The sequence below is a fragment of the Saccopteryx leptura genome, chromosome 2, assembly GCF_036850995.1.
Source record: "Saccopteryx leptura isolate mSacLep1 chromosome 2, mSacLep1_pri_phased_curated, whole genome shotgun sequence".
Lineage (NCBI taxonomy): Eukaryota > Metazoa > Chordata > Mammalia > Chiroptera > Emballonuridae > Saccopteryx > Saccopteryx leptura.
Genome location: NC_089504.1, coordinates 115,263,599 through 115,276,262, shown reverse-complemented (window position 1 = coordinate 115,276,262; position 12,664 = coordinate 115,263,599). Strand labels below are relative to the sequence as shown.

The following is a 12,664-nucleotide window of genomic DNA, read 5'->3' as shown; positions in this document are numbered from 1 at the left end:
AAACGGCAACCCTGTTTGAGATGGAGCCAAATCAATTCTTGGAATGACATATATTTCACATTTAGAGGAGTCAGTCAAAGACTTAGCTATTATGACATTATTTTTCAATTGGAGAACCTCTAGTCTTGTACCATTGCAAAGACCCCTTCTGGTGTTAAGATTTCTTAACAGCATAATAATTGCTCCAATCTTTAACCTCAATTTGTAAGGTGGCATGCCAGAAGGTGGGACTATTTGAATGCTGTGGCAACTTTACCCCATTGGCTAGTACAGTTACGCAAGCAACCAATAAGCTATCGGCAACAAACAGACACTTAAGCCGCATATAATAAAGATGATAAATAATAGGTAGGTAGGTAGATAGAGTTTTATGTGCCAAGTTGGATAGGTTACATTCCCAATTATTCAATTAAACAGTAATCTAGGTGTTACTGAGAAAGCCTTGTATAGATATGATTAGCATCTATAATTGGTTAGTTTTTTTAATGTTTCTCTTTGTTCTTATTTGCATATCTCAAGGTAGCTACAATGCACATGCTACTTGGTGACCTGAGTGAGTAAGGCAATTGTCCTGAAAACCCCAAGCTCCTTCCAGCTCTGCAGAAACATCTGCTCACCCTCTGGAGAGACTCTCAACACACCTCTGAGCATTAAAGCAGTATCCATGTCAAAGCAAGGGGAGCCCTTCTAACCACTCTGGCCGTCTTGCTGTCTGTGTGCTTATTTTCCCACATCACTCTAACTCCCTCTGGGTCCTTAAGACGCTTTCCAGGATCTTTTGAGAATGAGTTTCCCTGCTCCCCACTGGTGTCATGTGGTTTGATAGTAGGGAAGAAGCATATTATTTATATTTAATGCTGCCTCATTAGAGCCAGGACCTGACACTATTGGAGACCAGTGTGGTCCACATGAAAAAGGACACCATAATTTTTTAATCATTTTTTAATTTTTCAATTGCAGTTGATATACAATATTATATTGGTTTCAAGTGTATATCCTAGACATTATATAACTTAACAAGTGATCATCCTGATAAATCTAGTATCCGTCTGATGCCATACATGGTTATTAGAATATTATTGGCTGTATTCCTTGTGCTGCACTTTACATCCCCGTGACTATTCTGTAACAACCAATTTGTACATTTTAATCCCTTCTCTTTTTTTACCCAAGGACACCACGTTTTTTAAACACCTGGTTATTTAAACTGTAAATTAAAATCTCGTGGATTTAGATGTCTTTAATTTGGAATTTATGATACTATCGAATTTGTAATTATTTGAAACTATTCTGAACAAAATTAGCAATGCAAATAAGACACCGGGTTTTACTCCTACGGGGTATAATTATTTTAAGGACTTTCATCATTATTAACAGGCCAATCCCAATTGTTTACAACAGGCAATAGAAATTGGAATGATGTTCCAGCTTTAGATGGTATATGTACCAGAAAGAAAACTAACTTACTGGATTAAACACAATTTTGCCAACAGAGTTTCCACATTCAAATGAGCCTTCCTTGTGATTCATGCCCATTTGTGGGCTCTCATTAGTGGAAGGCGCTATGTGGGGGCCATTTCTGCTCTCTCATTAATCAGCGTAATAGTTGTGAGAGGTGGGTATTTTTATACCCATTTTACAGAGTCTAAAACTGAAGTTCTAAATATTTCATTATGTTGCCAATTATCTTGCCATTTGTAAGCCAGAAGTTTTGCCTCTAACTCTGACTCCAAAGTCTCCCTTGTCCTTCCCACACGACTGCACTGTCTTTTCATTAAAATATTTATGATTAAGTTGTGAAATTGAATAAAGGGAACCTCATTTAAAATTTTATCACACAGGGCCTGGGCTTGAGCCACCAACTTCTAAAATGTGTGTTTTGAGGCATCTCCTGGTCCACAAACTCTTCTTATAAAACCCATCCTCCAACCCACAAAGAGAGTGGAGGGGGTGGCTGGCAGCCAGTTTTATACTTGGTGTCCCTATGCAAAAAAAAAAAAAATAATAATAATAATAAATTAAAATAAATAAATAAATAAATAAATAAATAGAAGATTAACAAATTGAACCTAGGAATGTATTCAAAGAGTAATGAATACACAATGAAGCAGTTTATTTCAAGAATGTAAAGATGGTTGAACATGAGGAAATCTACTAGTTTATATTTCATTACATTAATAAGTCAGAGTAGAAAATGAATATAGTAATAGAGTTTATGAGAAAGTTGGATAAATTTAACATCCTTTACAAATTGAAAGCTCCTAGTAAACTAAGAATGGAAGAAAATTTCTTTAAAGATGATAATGTATTTAAAGAATACTAGCCCTGGCTGGGTAGCTCAGATAGTTAGAGCATTGTCCTGACACCCTAAGGTTGTGGGTTCAAACTCTGGTCAGGGCACATACAAGAATCAACCAATGAATGCATAAATAAGTGGAACAACAAATCAATGTTTCTCTCCCCTTCTTTCTCTCTCCCTCTCCCGCTCTCCCTTCCTCTTTCTCTAAAATCAATCTATTAAAAAAAATAATGAAGGATATCTAGCATCAACTAGGGGTAGCATTAAAGACTGAATGCTCATTATCTTGTCCTGTATTCTTCAAAAATATGTGAGGGTTTGGCCAATGCAATAGGAATATAGAAGACTGAATTCTTCGTAGGGGATATGATTACTGACATAAAAATTCAGAGACGTCAACTGAAAAGCTACTAGAAGTAATAAGACATTTTCACAGTGTGCAGGATACAAGATTACACAAGAATCGTTTTCACCCTGGCCAGATAGCTTGGTTGGTTAGAGCATCATTCCAGTGTGCAGAGGTTGCTGGTGCAATTCCTGGTCAGGGCACATACAGGAACATACCTATGTTTTTCTCTCTCTCCACCCCCTTTCTCTCTCTCTAAATATCACCAAATAAATTTTAAAATCAATTGTTTTCCTCATTCACAATAACAACAAAAAGCTATAAAATATCTAGGAACAAGCTTCATAAGAATTGTGCAAATCTACATGAAAATTTTTTTGTGTATAAAGATATAAAAGACCTAAATACATGAAGAGCTGTGTTTCTAAATAAGAAGACTCATGATTTTGAAAATTTTGAAATAGAATTTAGGAGAGGACTTGCTTTATGAGAGAGCAAATATACTACGAAGTTATAAGTGTGGCATATAATAGGAATTATCAGGTAGCTAACAGAATAGATGAAAATGTTCAGAAACAGATACACACAAATTTAGTTTTTGATTAATAGTGGCACTTTAAAGTAATGGGGATGTAACAGATTATTCAATAAGTGATACTGGGGCAACTGATTAATCATTTGGCAAAAAGTAAAGTGAATAAAAGTAAGGTGAAGATTCCTGCCTCAATCCATTTATATGAACAAATTAAAGATTACAGATTTACTTACTATTTTTTAGTGTAGTTTGGCAACATGTATGAAAATTTGAAATTTCCAGTCTTTTATTGAACAATTCCATTTCTTAGAATTAATTACAAGGAGGTAAATGGACAAATGTACCAAAATGTTGGTACAGAAAATGTGTATTGCTGCATTTATTTGAAATAGTAAAAAATTGAAAACCACTTCAATGTCTATCATAATGGATTACATAAAATGTGAACATGTAACATACAAACTATGGAATGTTATGAGTCTTTAAAATGATGACTTTAAAATGATTCAATAGATTTACATGTATTGGAATAAAGAACATCCACATCATGTTAAGTGAAAATAATATAACGTTTTAAATTTGTAGATATTTTTTGATCAATTATTTTTAAATGTGTGAAGGTTTAAAAAAGCCCAGAAGGATCTACCAGGATCGTACTCAGGGGTAGGGCTGAGAGTGAAGAAGTCGGGCTGGGTCAGCTGGACCGTCTCAGGCAGAGAAGTCACTAGGGCTATGGCAGTGGTGGGATTCAAACAATTTAATAACTGGTTCTCTGCCCTAGTGACCATTTTAAGTATTAAAAAAGATATACTGAAAGGTAGTTTATTATTTCATGCACTTAATACTTAAATAAGAATAATAAAAGAGGTACACAAAATTAGATTGTTATGAGTTTTAAAATATTAATGAAAAATATTAAATATCATAATACTCATAATATCTCAGGGGAATTTGGGGCTTAGCATAAAGCTAAAACAAACGACAGCTGTCCCCCCCCCCCCCCCCCGCTTGTTTGGCACTTTTTATGTTACAGTCAGTATACGTTTGTTTACTGAAGTAACAAATGCAAGGGAATTAAAATGTATTTCATCAAAGGTATGAGTTTTATGAAATGAGTAAATATTACAAATATAGTTCTGTCAATTTTTTTCACCTATTACAGAATGAACATTACCAGAGGTGCTTAGCATATGCTGTTGCGTACATGAATGCTAAAAAAGAGTAAGGAGTGTAAATTTGTAATTTCCACATTGGGTGGTGGCCCTGGCGCCCACTTTAGAGAGAAAGCCAATTACAAGTGCCATTTTAACAACTGGTTTGCCAAACTCAAAAAAATTAGGTATCGGTTCTGCTGAACCAGTGCGAACCAGCTGAATCCCACCACTGGTGCTAGGTATGAAACCAGCAGTTTCCAACCTTTTTACACTTATTAAGTCAGAAATCACCCTGAGCATAAACATAATTCAACTAAGATCATTGGGTCCCTAACCTTCATACAGTGTCAAAGTGGTTAACTCACATACCAACACTGTCCACGGATGGGCGGATGAAAAACACTGCTTTTAGATGATGTCATTAGACCCTTAGGTAGATACTATTATCTTTATTCTGATGATGAGGAAACTGAGAGATTGTTAAACTTGTCCCAAATGCTATCCGTTGCCTGGAGTCGATTCCCAGGCCTGTCTGGCTCTTGGCTTCTGTACTCAATATAGAGTGACTAGTAACTACAGAAGGAAATACAACCAGCCAGCTTGAGGATCACTTGATAGGGATGTCGCAGTGGGGATTTAGCACTAGAAAGGCGGTTGGACTAGAAGCTGTTTAACCCGCATTACCATCCAGACACTCGCAAGCTCCTCCCAGTACGCGGGGTCTGCAGAGCGGGGAACAGAGCGGCAGGGGTGGGGCGAGCTTCCGGGGGCGGGGCGGGGCCAGCGCTTCGGGCGGAAGTCGTGAGATTCGGTGGTCCGGAGACGTTGACTTGTGACAGAGGGGGAGGAGGCAGGCCTGCGTAGAGGCTGCCTTGCCAGCCCTTCGCTGTCTGGCACCCTTGGGAAAAACCAACAGCCCGACCCCGTGGCTGGCTCCTTCCCGCAGGCTCTCTCCGCTCGATTTCGCCACCATTATGTGGGAAGCGAATCCGGTGAGTAGCCGGGCGGGACGGGGCGGGGCGGGGCCAGTGGGCGGGGTTGGTTGGAGAGGGTTGGGAGGGGTTCCCGAGACCTGCTCCCCCTCACCGGCTTCAGGCTGGATGTTGGGTTCTGGGGCTCGAAGATCCTGGCCTATAGGGCTTTTTCAGTCCTGCCTGTTTGAGTGGTGGGGAGAGCCCGGTGTGAGTTCTCTGACGTGTGTTGTATTGTTTTCCTGTTCATTATTTTACTTGCTGTGGTTTCTCTGCCTTGCTGCCCTCACCTTTTTAAACTGTGTTCTTTCTATTTGGAGTTACTGGGCTTCAGACCTGTTACTCTTCCCTGCCTTAAGTGTACTTGCTAGTCCCACCTGTATAGCTAGGAGATTCAACCCCCCAGGTCTTGAATAGGCCCAAAAGGAACCATCATCACTACTTCCCTTCTTTGTGGACACCCATTTAAAATGTGTGGGACCAGGCCCTGGTCTGTTGGCTCAGTGATAGAGCATCTGCTGGGAATGTGGATGTCCTGGGTTCCATTCCTGGTCAGGGCACAGGGGAGAAGCCACCATTTGCTTTACTCCCCCTCTCCCCTTACTTCTCTCTCTCTCGCTCTCTCTCTTCCTTCCTCTCTCTTTCTTCCCCTCCTGCAGCCATGGCTCTTTTGGAGCAAGTTGGCCCGGGGACTGAGGATAGTTCCATGGCCTGGCCTCAGACGCTAAAAAGAGCTCCATTGCTGAACAACAGAGCAATACCCCAGATGGGCAGAGCATCGCCCTTAAAGAGTTTGTTGGGTGGATCCCGATCTAGAACATGCAGAGTCTGTCTCTGCCTCCCCTCCTCTCACTGAATTTAAAATAGCAATAATAAGTTGGGGGACCGAGTGTATGTTCAAAGCCTCTGGATGGTGAAGTTCTTAGATGCTTCTTTTTCAGTGGACAGAACTGGTGACCTGGAACATTTCAACTGCAAGTTTTGTCTTCCTTCTTGTTTGATTCTGGTATATACATTGTATTTTTGTCTGCTTCACTTTTATACATTTATTTAGTGTGCAGACCTCAAAGGGTGCATGCAGTCTGTTTGCTAAGAATATTCTATTAATCCCTTGTTAGACTTGAAATTGTTTAGTAACCTGGCAACTGTACACTATTTATGCCTTATGGGAAACTGACAGAATCACATTTCAGCAAATTGTTGGGCTAAATATGTGAAAGTACCCCATATGTAGAGATAGCTGCCTAAATTTATAACCCTGTTTCCATACTTGCAAAAACTTCTCTGATATAATTAATACTTTTCTTTTATTTCTGGAATATATTTACAGTTAAATTAGAGTTTATTTATTCATTTGTTAATTTTTGTTTTTATCCAGCAGAAACTAATTTGTTGGTATGCATTTGCTGGTTGTACATTGTGGTTTCATTTCAGTTTATTATGTAACAGTTGTCACCTGAGGTTTTTTTTGTTTGTTTGTTTTTGTTGTTGTTCATACTTACAGTCCAGTAATATAAGGCCACATCGGAGGAAAGTAGTTGCTAGTATTTTGTTTTAGCAAAACTAATTTAGAAATATGAGAACTTGCTCTTTGCATATATATTCATTTTCACTGACATCAACAAACTTAATTTTGTATTGTGTGTGACTGAGTGTATTCAATTTTTATGGACAGTCTCCCTTGTTTTGATTTCTCCATAACAAACCTTTTAGTCACCCAAGTACATGTCTTGTTCAAATCTTTCACTATAGTACATGTTTTAAATCCTTCATTGTATGTTGAGCTCCAAATGGGCATGGATTTTTGTCTGTTTTGTTTACTATGGTATCCTCAGTAGAGAACGAAGCCTGGTACATTTATTAGGCACTCCGTAAATATTTGTTGAATTAGCAAAGGTAATTGTACTGGAGTCCTTGCTCCCATTGTTTATACTCCCTCCTCCATCACATACACAGCAACATTTACTGTTGGGTCATTTGTATGTTTGTGAGGATTGTAAAGACATTAGTGAATGTCTCATATATTTGGTTTGTTACATCATCTCATTTCTTTGTAAGAAATGCTGTTTTCTCTGTAATCAACCTAACAATTTTGTTTGTTATCAGTAGAATACACTTGAGTTTTGTTAAAAAAAAGTGAACCTTCTGCATAGACTCCCGGTTCTTATAACCGTTATCATACCGTCCTAATATTCCTTAATGCTACTGGGTTTACGTACTTACTGATAATGTTTGTCTTCCTATAACCATATGAATGCTGACAACAAAGACAGTTTAGTTTTTTAAAATATAGGCAACATTCTTCTTGTGGATTTCTCCAGTAATTTGTTAGGTTCTTTTAATAGAAGAAGCATCTATCTGTGCTCATGGAATGAAAATTAATTTTAATGTTAACCTAAGCCAAACAGTTGGGAAGACTTTTCAAAAATACGGAGATCTTAAAGATAAGCACATATGCCTTTTTTATTATGCATCAGTTTAAATTACTGTTTATCATTTGTTTCCATTGAGTGAGAGAATAAATTCTATGTGAAGGAAGGTCATAGTGAGTTGCTTTAATAGAAGACTTCTGCCTAATTTCTCCCTGTATCTTTTTGTTAGAATTCATGACCTTAATATGCCACCTGTGATCTACAAATATACCTCCTGTTGCAAATTAACCTCTGTGTGATACTGTATTTCACTCACAAGTGTTTTGAGGAAATACTCCACTGGTTTCTGGGTAGTTTTAATGTAAACATTTTTGCCTCAAGCATTTTTGTTGTGAGCATTTTCACAGCAAACATTCACTACATAACTAATTGGCAATAAGGCAATTTCACCATAAAAGATAAAATAATTAGTTGACAGTTTGGTTTCATTTTTTGATGACTCAGCCACCTTCAGCAGACAATGTATTTAAGCTAGTGGTCAGTTTGGTTTCCCCATTGACAAAGTTCTTGCAGTGCTCCCATTTTTATTTTATATAAATCTTAGCCAAATTGCATACTATACTAGAAAACGATAACATAGCAGTTTTTGCATATTTTTCGGTGAACACAGCTATCCCTCCCACCAACAAAGCCAAGTTTACCAAGCTATGGCAAACATAAGAGAGGTGGCTACTAATTCACAGAAGTCTTCGAGAGCATTCATTATTTATTCTTTAGTTGGAAACCAATACCTCTTAATGAAGGAAGAAATTTTAGTGAAAGAGAAAAGAAGTGCAATGCTGAATGAGGAGACAGATCACTGAAGAAAACAGAAATGTGTACTATCAACAAAAGATTTCAAAGAATGTATTTTTTTTTTACAATAAAGTCTTTTAATTTGTTATTGTTCATGTTTCATTTTGTCCTTTTTAATATCTCTCTTTTATTTTTCCTTCTTTTACCTTTTACAGTGACATTTTCTTAGGGTCAGTGAGTTGTGCGGTGAAAATGCATGTGGCAAAGATGTTTACAGTGAAATTACCAGACACATATACACTGATCCTGGCCGTAGTAATATTCAGAGACAGCCGACAGCTGCCCCTACAGTAGGATGTGAGTGTGGAAAATTACCACTGAGTTTGCAGCATTTCCCTGAAGGGGTGGGAGGAACCCAAAACAAGATAACCAAAGAGCTACAAAAACTTGAAGTACACAATTTTCTTTTACTTTCAAGACAGTCGTGAGGTCAGTGATGATTCTGTGAAACCTGTCACTAAACAGGCATGTTGAGGTAAGCATGCTGCCCCTGCCGAGGCAGACCAGACTGATGGACGCGGCAGGCACACAAAGTTCTGATAGGAGCTCTGGGCAGTTCTCCATCCACCTGCAGAGGGAACCTTTTACCGGTGCCCCCCAGTTTAGGAAAGCGGCAGAATCTGTGGAAAGGAGTTGGAAGCATTGCCGTCATTGCCTAGATTCTGTATACCTTGATTTTATCCTGCCTTTCTCCATCTTTTGTTATCTTATCCCTCTTTCCTGGGATTGGAATTAGCACATCAGTGTTACATACAAGCCAGTTTCAGCTTCGCTCTGTCACACTGATGAGCAAAAATGAAAAATGACAAACATCTGGTCAAGATTACAGACCATCTATTACAATAAGACTTGAATTTATGGAAAGTGATAAGCCCTTCTAAAATTCTTTCTACTTATCGTCTCATACTATTAAAATAATCGGATGGGTTAGCTAAGGGAGGGAGAAATCACTTCCAAGACTACTCAGGTCGGTAAGCAACAGAATTCAATCTGTCCCCATGTCCTCTTTCCCCCATTTCACTGCCTGCTGGTAGCAGTCTGATAGTTGTATGCTTGTGGCATGTTCCTCTTGCTCAGCCTCTTTCTCCTCTGTTATTTTATATTGGCAGCTGCTTCCAAACTTCCTTGGCACTATGATGCTATCCCCTTTTTTCAAAGAATAGTCTCCCATTTTTTTTATTGTTCTTACTCGTACCTCAATTTCTCCAGCCCCACTTCTGCCTTTAACCCTTACTTGCTAGGAGGTCACTAGAAACTTTAGAATCACTACATACAGTGGCAGCCTTTATGCCTTCAGCCTCTTCTGCTTTTCTGTAACGTTACTGCCGTGACGGTCATTTCCCATCACTCTCGTTTGGTTTTCCTGAGACTAGATTCCTTTGGATCTCTCCTTTCTATGACTTATCGTGGGATCAGTCTTGACTTAGTTGCACTTTTTTTTTTTTTTTTGTATTTTTCTGAAGCTGGAAACGGGGAGAGACATTCAGACAGACTCCCACATGCACCCGACCAGGATCCACCCGGCACGCCCACCAGGGACGATGCTCTGCCCCTCCAGGGCGTCGCTCTGCCGCGACCAGAGCCACTCTAGCGCCTGGGGCAGAGGCCAAGGAGCCATCCCCAGTGCCCGGGCCATCTTTGCTCCAATGGAGCCTTGGCTGCGGGAGGGGAAGAGAGAGACAGAGAGGAAGGAGGGGGGGGTGGAGAAGCAAACGGGTGCTTCTCCTATGTGCCCTGGCCGGGAATCGAACCCGGGTCCCCCGCACGCCAGGCCAACGCTCTACCGCTGAGCCAACCGGCCAGGGCTGCACTGTCTTCTTTTACCCCTGAAATGCGCTACCTCAACTTTTTTTCCTGTTGTTCCTCTCAGCACATTCTCTTTTGTTGAGTGCTGTGGCTTCAGATGCCACTCTGGTGAACATACCTGCTTAATGCGTGTCTTGAGCTGAGTAATGGATAGTTCTACTGGTTGTCCTTCTGATAGTTCAAAGTTATATGTCTAAGCCAGACTTACTCAGTCGTTAATTTATTATCTTACTCAGTCTATAAATATTTAGTTAAGTATCTACTACATGTAAAACACTATTTTAGACACCAGGAAGGGAGGTAACAAACATGGATCACATCAGAGTCTGTTCCTCACAAGTCTTACATACTTTGGAGGGAGAGAGTGATGGGGGGGTGCTAGGGGTTTAGGAAGGTTTATTGAAGTAAGTTACAGTTGAGCTAGGTTTTCAAATTATAAAAGTGGTCTCATGGGAAGGTGAAAGGAAGCAAAATGATTACAGCCCAAAAAAGTGAAAGAATGACAAGTACATTTCAGACAAAGTAGAGTGAAGTGGAGAAGATGCTTATCTGATGAATAAGTCTCAATATGAGTGTTTTCAGAGAGAGGATGAAGGGGTCTGTCTCTTCTGAGCCAGGCAGTGTATTTTATCAACTTACCTTCAGGCTGGGAGTAGGGATATGTTTCTGGAAATGAAAGTTCTACAGAGACCATAATATGTATGAAGATGTGTTCTTAGGATCAACATACAATCCGGCTCATCTATTGATACTTTTATCTTGGCAATCTTTGTATTGTTCTAACAATGGAAGTATTTAGGCTAAGCTTAGAGAGTGGTGTGACATGCCAGTGTGTGGTGCCTGGGGGCATTGCTAAACAAAGTATGTCCAAATTTAGGTTATCGAATGCTTCAGTGAGGTAGGAATTGATAAAATATTAGCTCTTGTGTGTAGTGACAATACTAAGGCTCAGTGTTTGGTGAACGTTCTGGATAACACAGAGCCAGATTCTAACTCTAGAATTTTCTGGCTTCAGAACACAACTTTTTCTAAGTCTAACTTAGGATATAGGATTTAAGGTGAATAAAAAGGACCTGTGGAAGGAAGTCACAGAGAGTCAGAGATAAAGGAAGGATTTTCAAGCCGCAGAAAATTGTGACCTTTTTACACTGACTTCCATGTCTTTAGAACTTTTTTTTTAGTGGTAAGACACCTGTACAGGAGTGGGGAAATAATGTGGCCTTCCTAGGATTGGCATGCAGCTACAACACAAGGCCAAGGAAGTAAGTCTAATAGTTTTTGGTATCAGAGAGGAAAACAGGTTGGGATAAGTCTGGAGGTACATGTTTGTAATAGAGGTTTGAAGGAGTGGGGTGAGATGTTATGTTCAGTGTGACCCACCTGGCTTAACCTGGTCAAGCAGTATTTTCAGCTGTTTGGCTATACAGTTTATCTTCTAATAGATTTGCTTTTGAAATTGTGTCTGATGCCACTTATTTCTTTATTGAGCACCTACTACATGCCAATCAGTTCTAAGTTCCAGGGTTTACAGTAGTGAACAGAATAGACTAGACCCCATTACTCATTTGTTTGCTGTCTGGTGCAAGGAAGTAGACATTACACCAATAATTACACAAATAACATTTAACTACAACTGCAGTGAAAGCTCTAAAAGAAAAAGAGTACCATGACAGTGTATGATGGGAGGAGCTAGTGCGAGGCTGGAAGATCAGGCAAAGCCATTTTTAGGGAGATCTGAAGGATTGAGCGAGAGTTAGCCACTTAGAAGTGGAGTGGGAGGCAAAGAGGGCTATTCCAACAGCAGAAATAGTGTGAGCAAAGGCCCTGAGGCACAGAGGAGTTTGGTGTTTGAGGAACAAAGATAAGCTATGTGTGGCTGGAACACAGTGAACCAGGAGATGAGGCCAGTAGTAAGTAGGAACTAGGCCATGCCTGGCTTTGTGGCCTGTATTTAAGGTTTTGAATCTTCTTTTCAGAAGAGTTGGAAACCATGGAAGGATTTTAAATAGGAAGTGACATGAACACATTTGTATTTTTAAAAAGATCATTCTGGCTGCCATGTGGAAAATAAGTTATGTATTAAAGAGTATGGTAGGCAGAATGTCCTCCTTATCCATATCCTCATCCCTAGAAGCTGGAAATGTGTTAGGTCAGTGGTCCCCAACCTTTTTTGGGCCACGGACCGGTTTAATGTCAGAAAATATTTTCATGGACCGGCCTTTGGGGTAGGATGGATAAATGTATCACGTGACCGAGACAAGCGTCAAGAGTGAGTCTTAGATGGATGTAACAGAGGGAATCTGGTCATTTTTAAAAAATAAAACAT

General features: G+C 39.5%; 1 protein-coding gene across 3 annotated transcripts in view; it reads left to right on the top strand.

The window, feature by feature from the left end:
• The first annotated feature begins 5,115 nt into the window (after positions 1-5,115).
• Positions 5,116-12,664, top strand: part of PARP11 (poly(ADP-ribose) polymerase family member 11) — a 49,164-nt gene continuing 41,615 nt past the window's right edge. For all 3 annotated transcript variants that reach the window (XM_066368604.1, XM_066368607.1, XM_066368605.1), the window contains exon 1: positions 5,116-5,326. In XM_066368604.1, the coding sequence (XP_066224701.1) occupies positions 5,309-5,326 (18 nt within the window). In that variant the 5' untranslated portion in view covers positions 5,116-5,308. The remainder of the gene's footprint in view (positions 5,327-12,664) is intronic.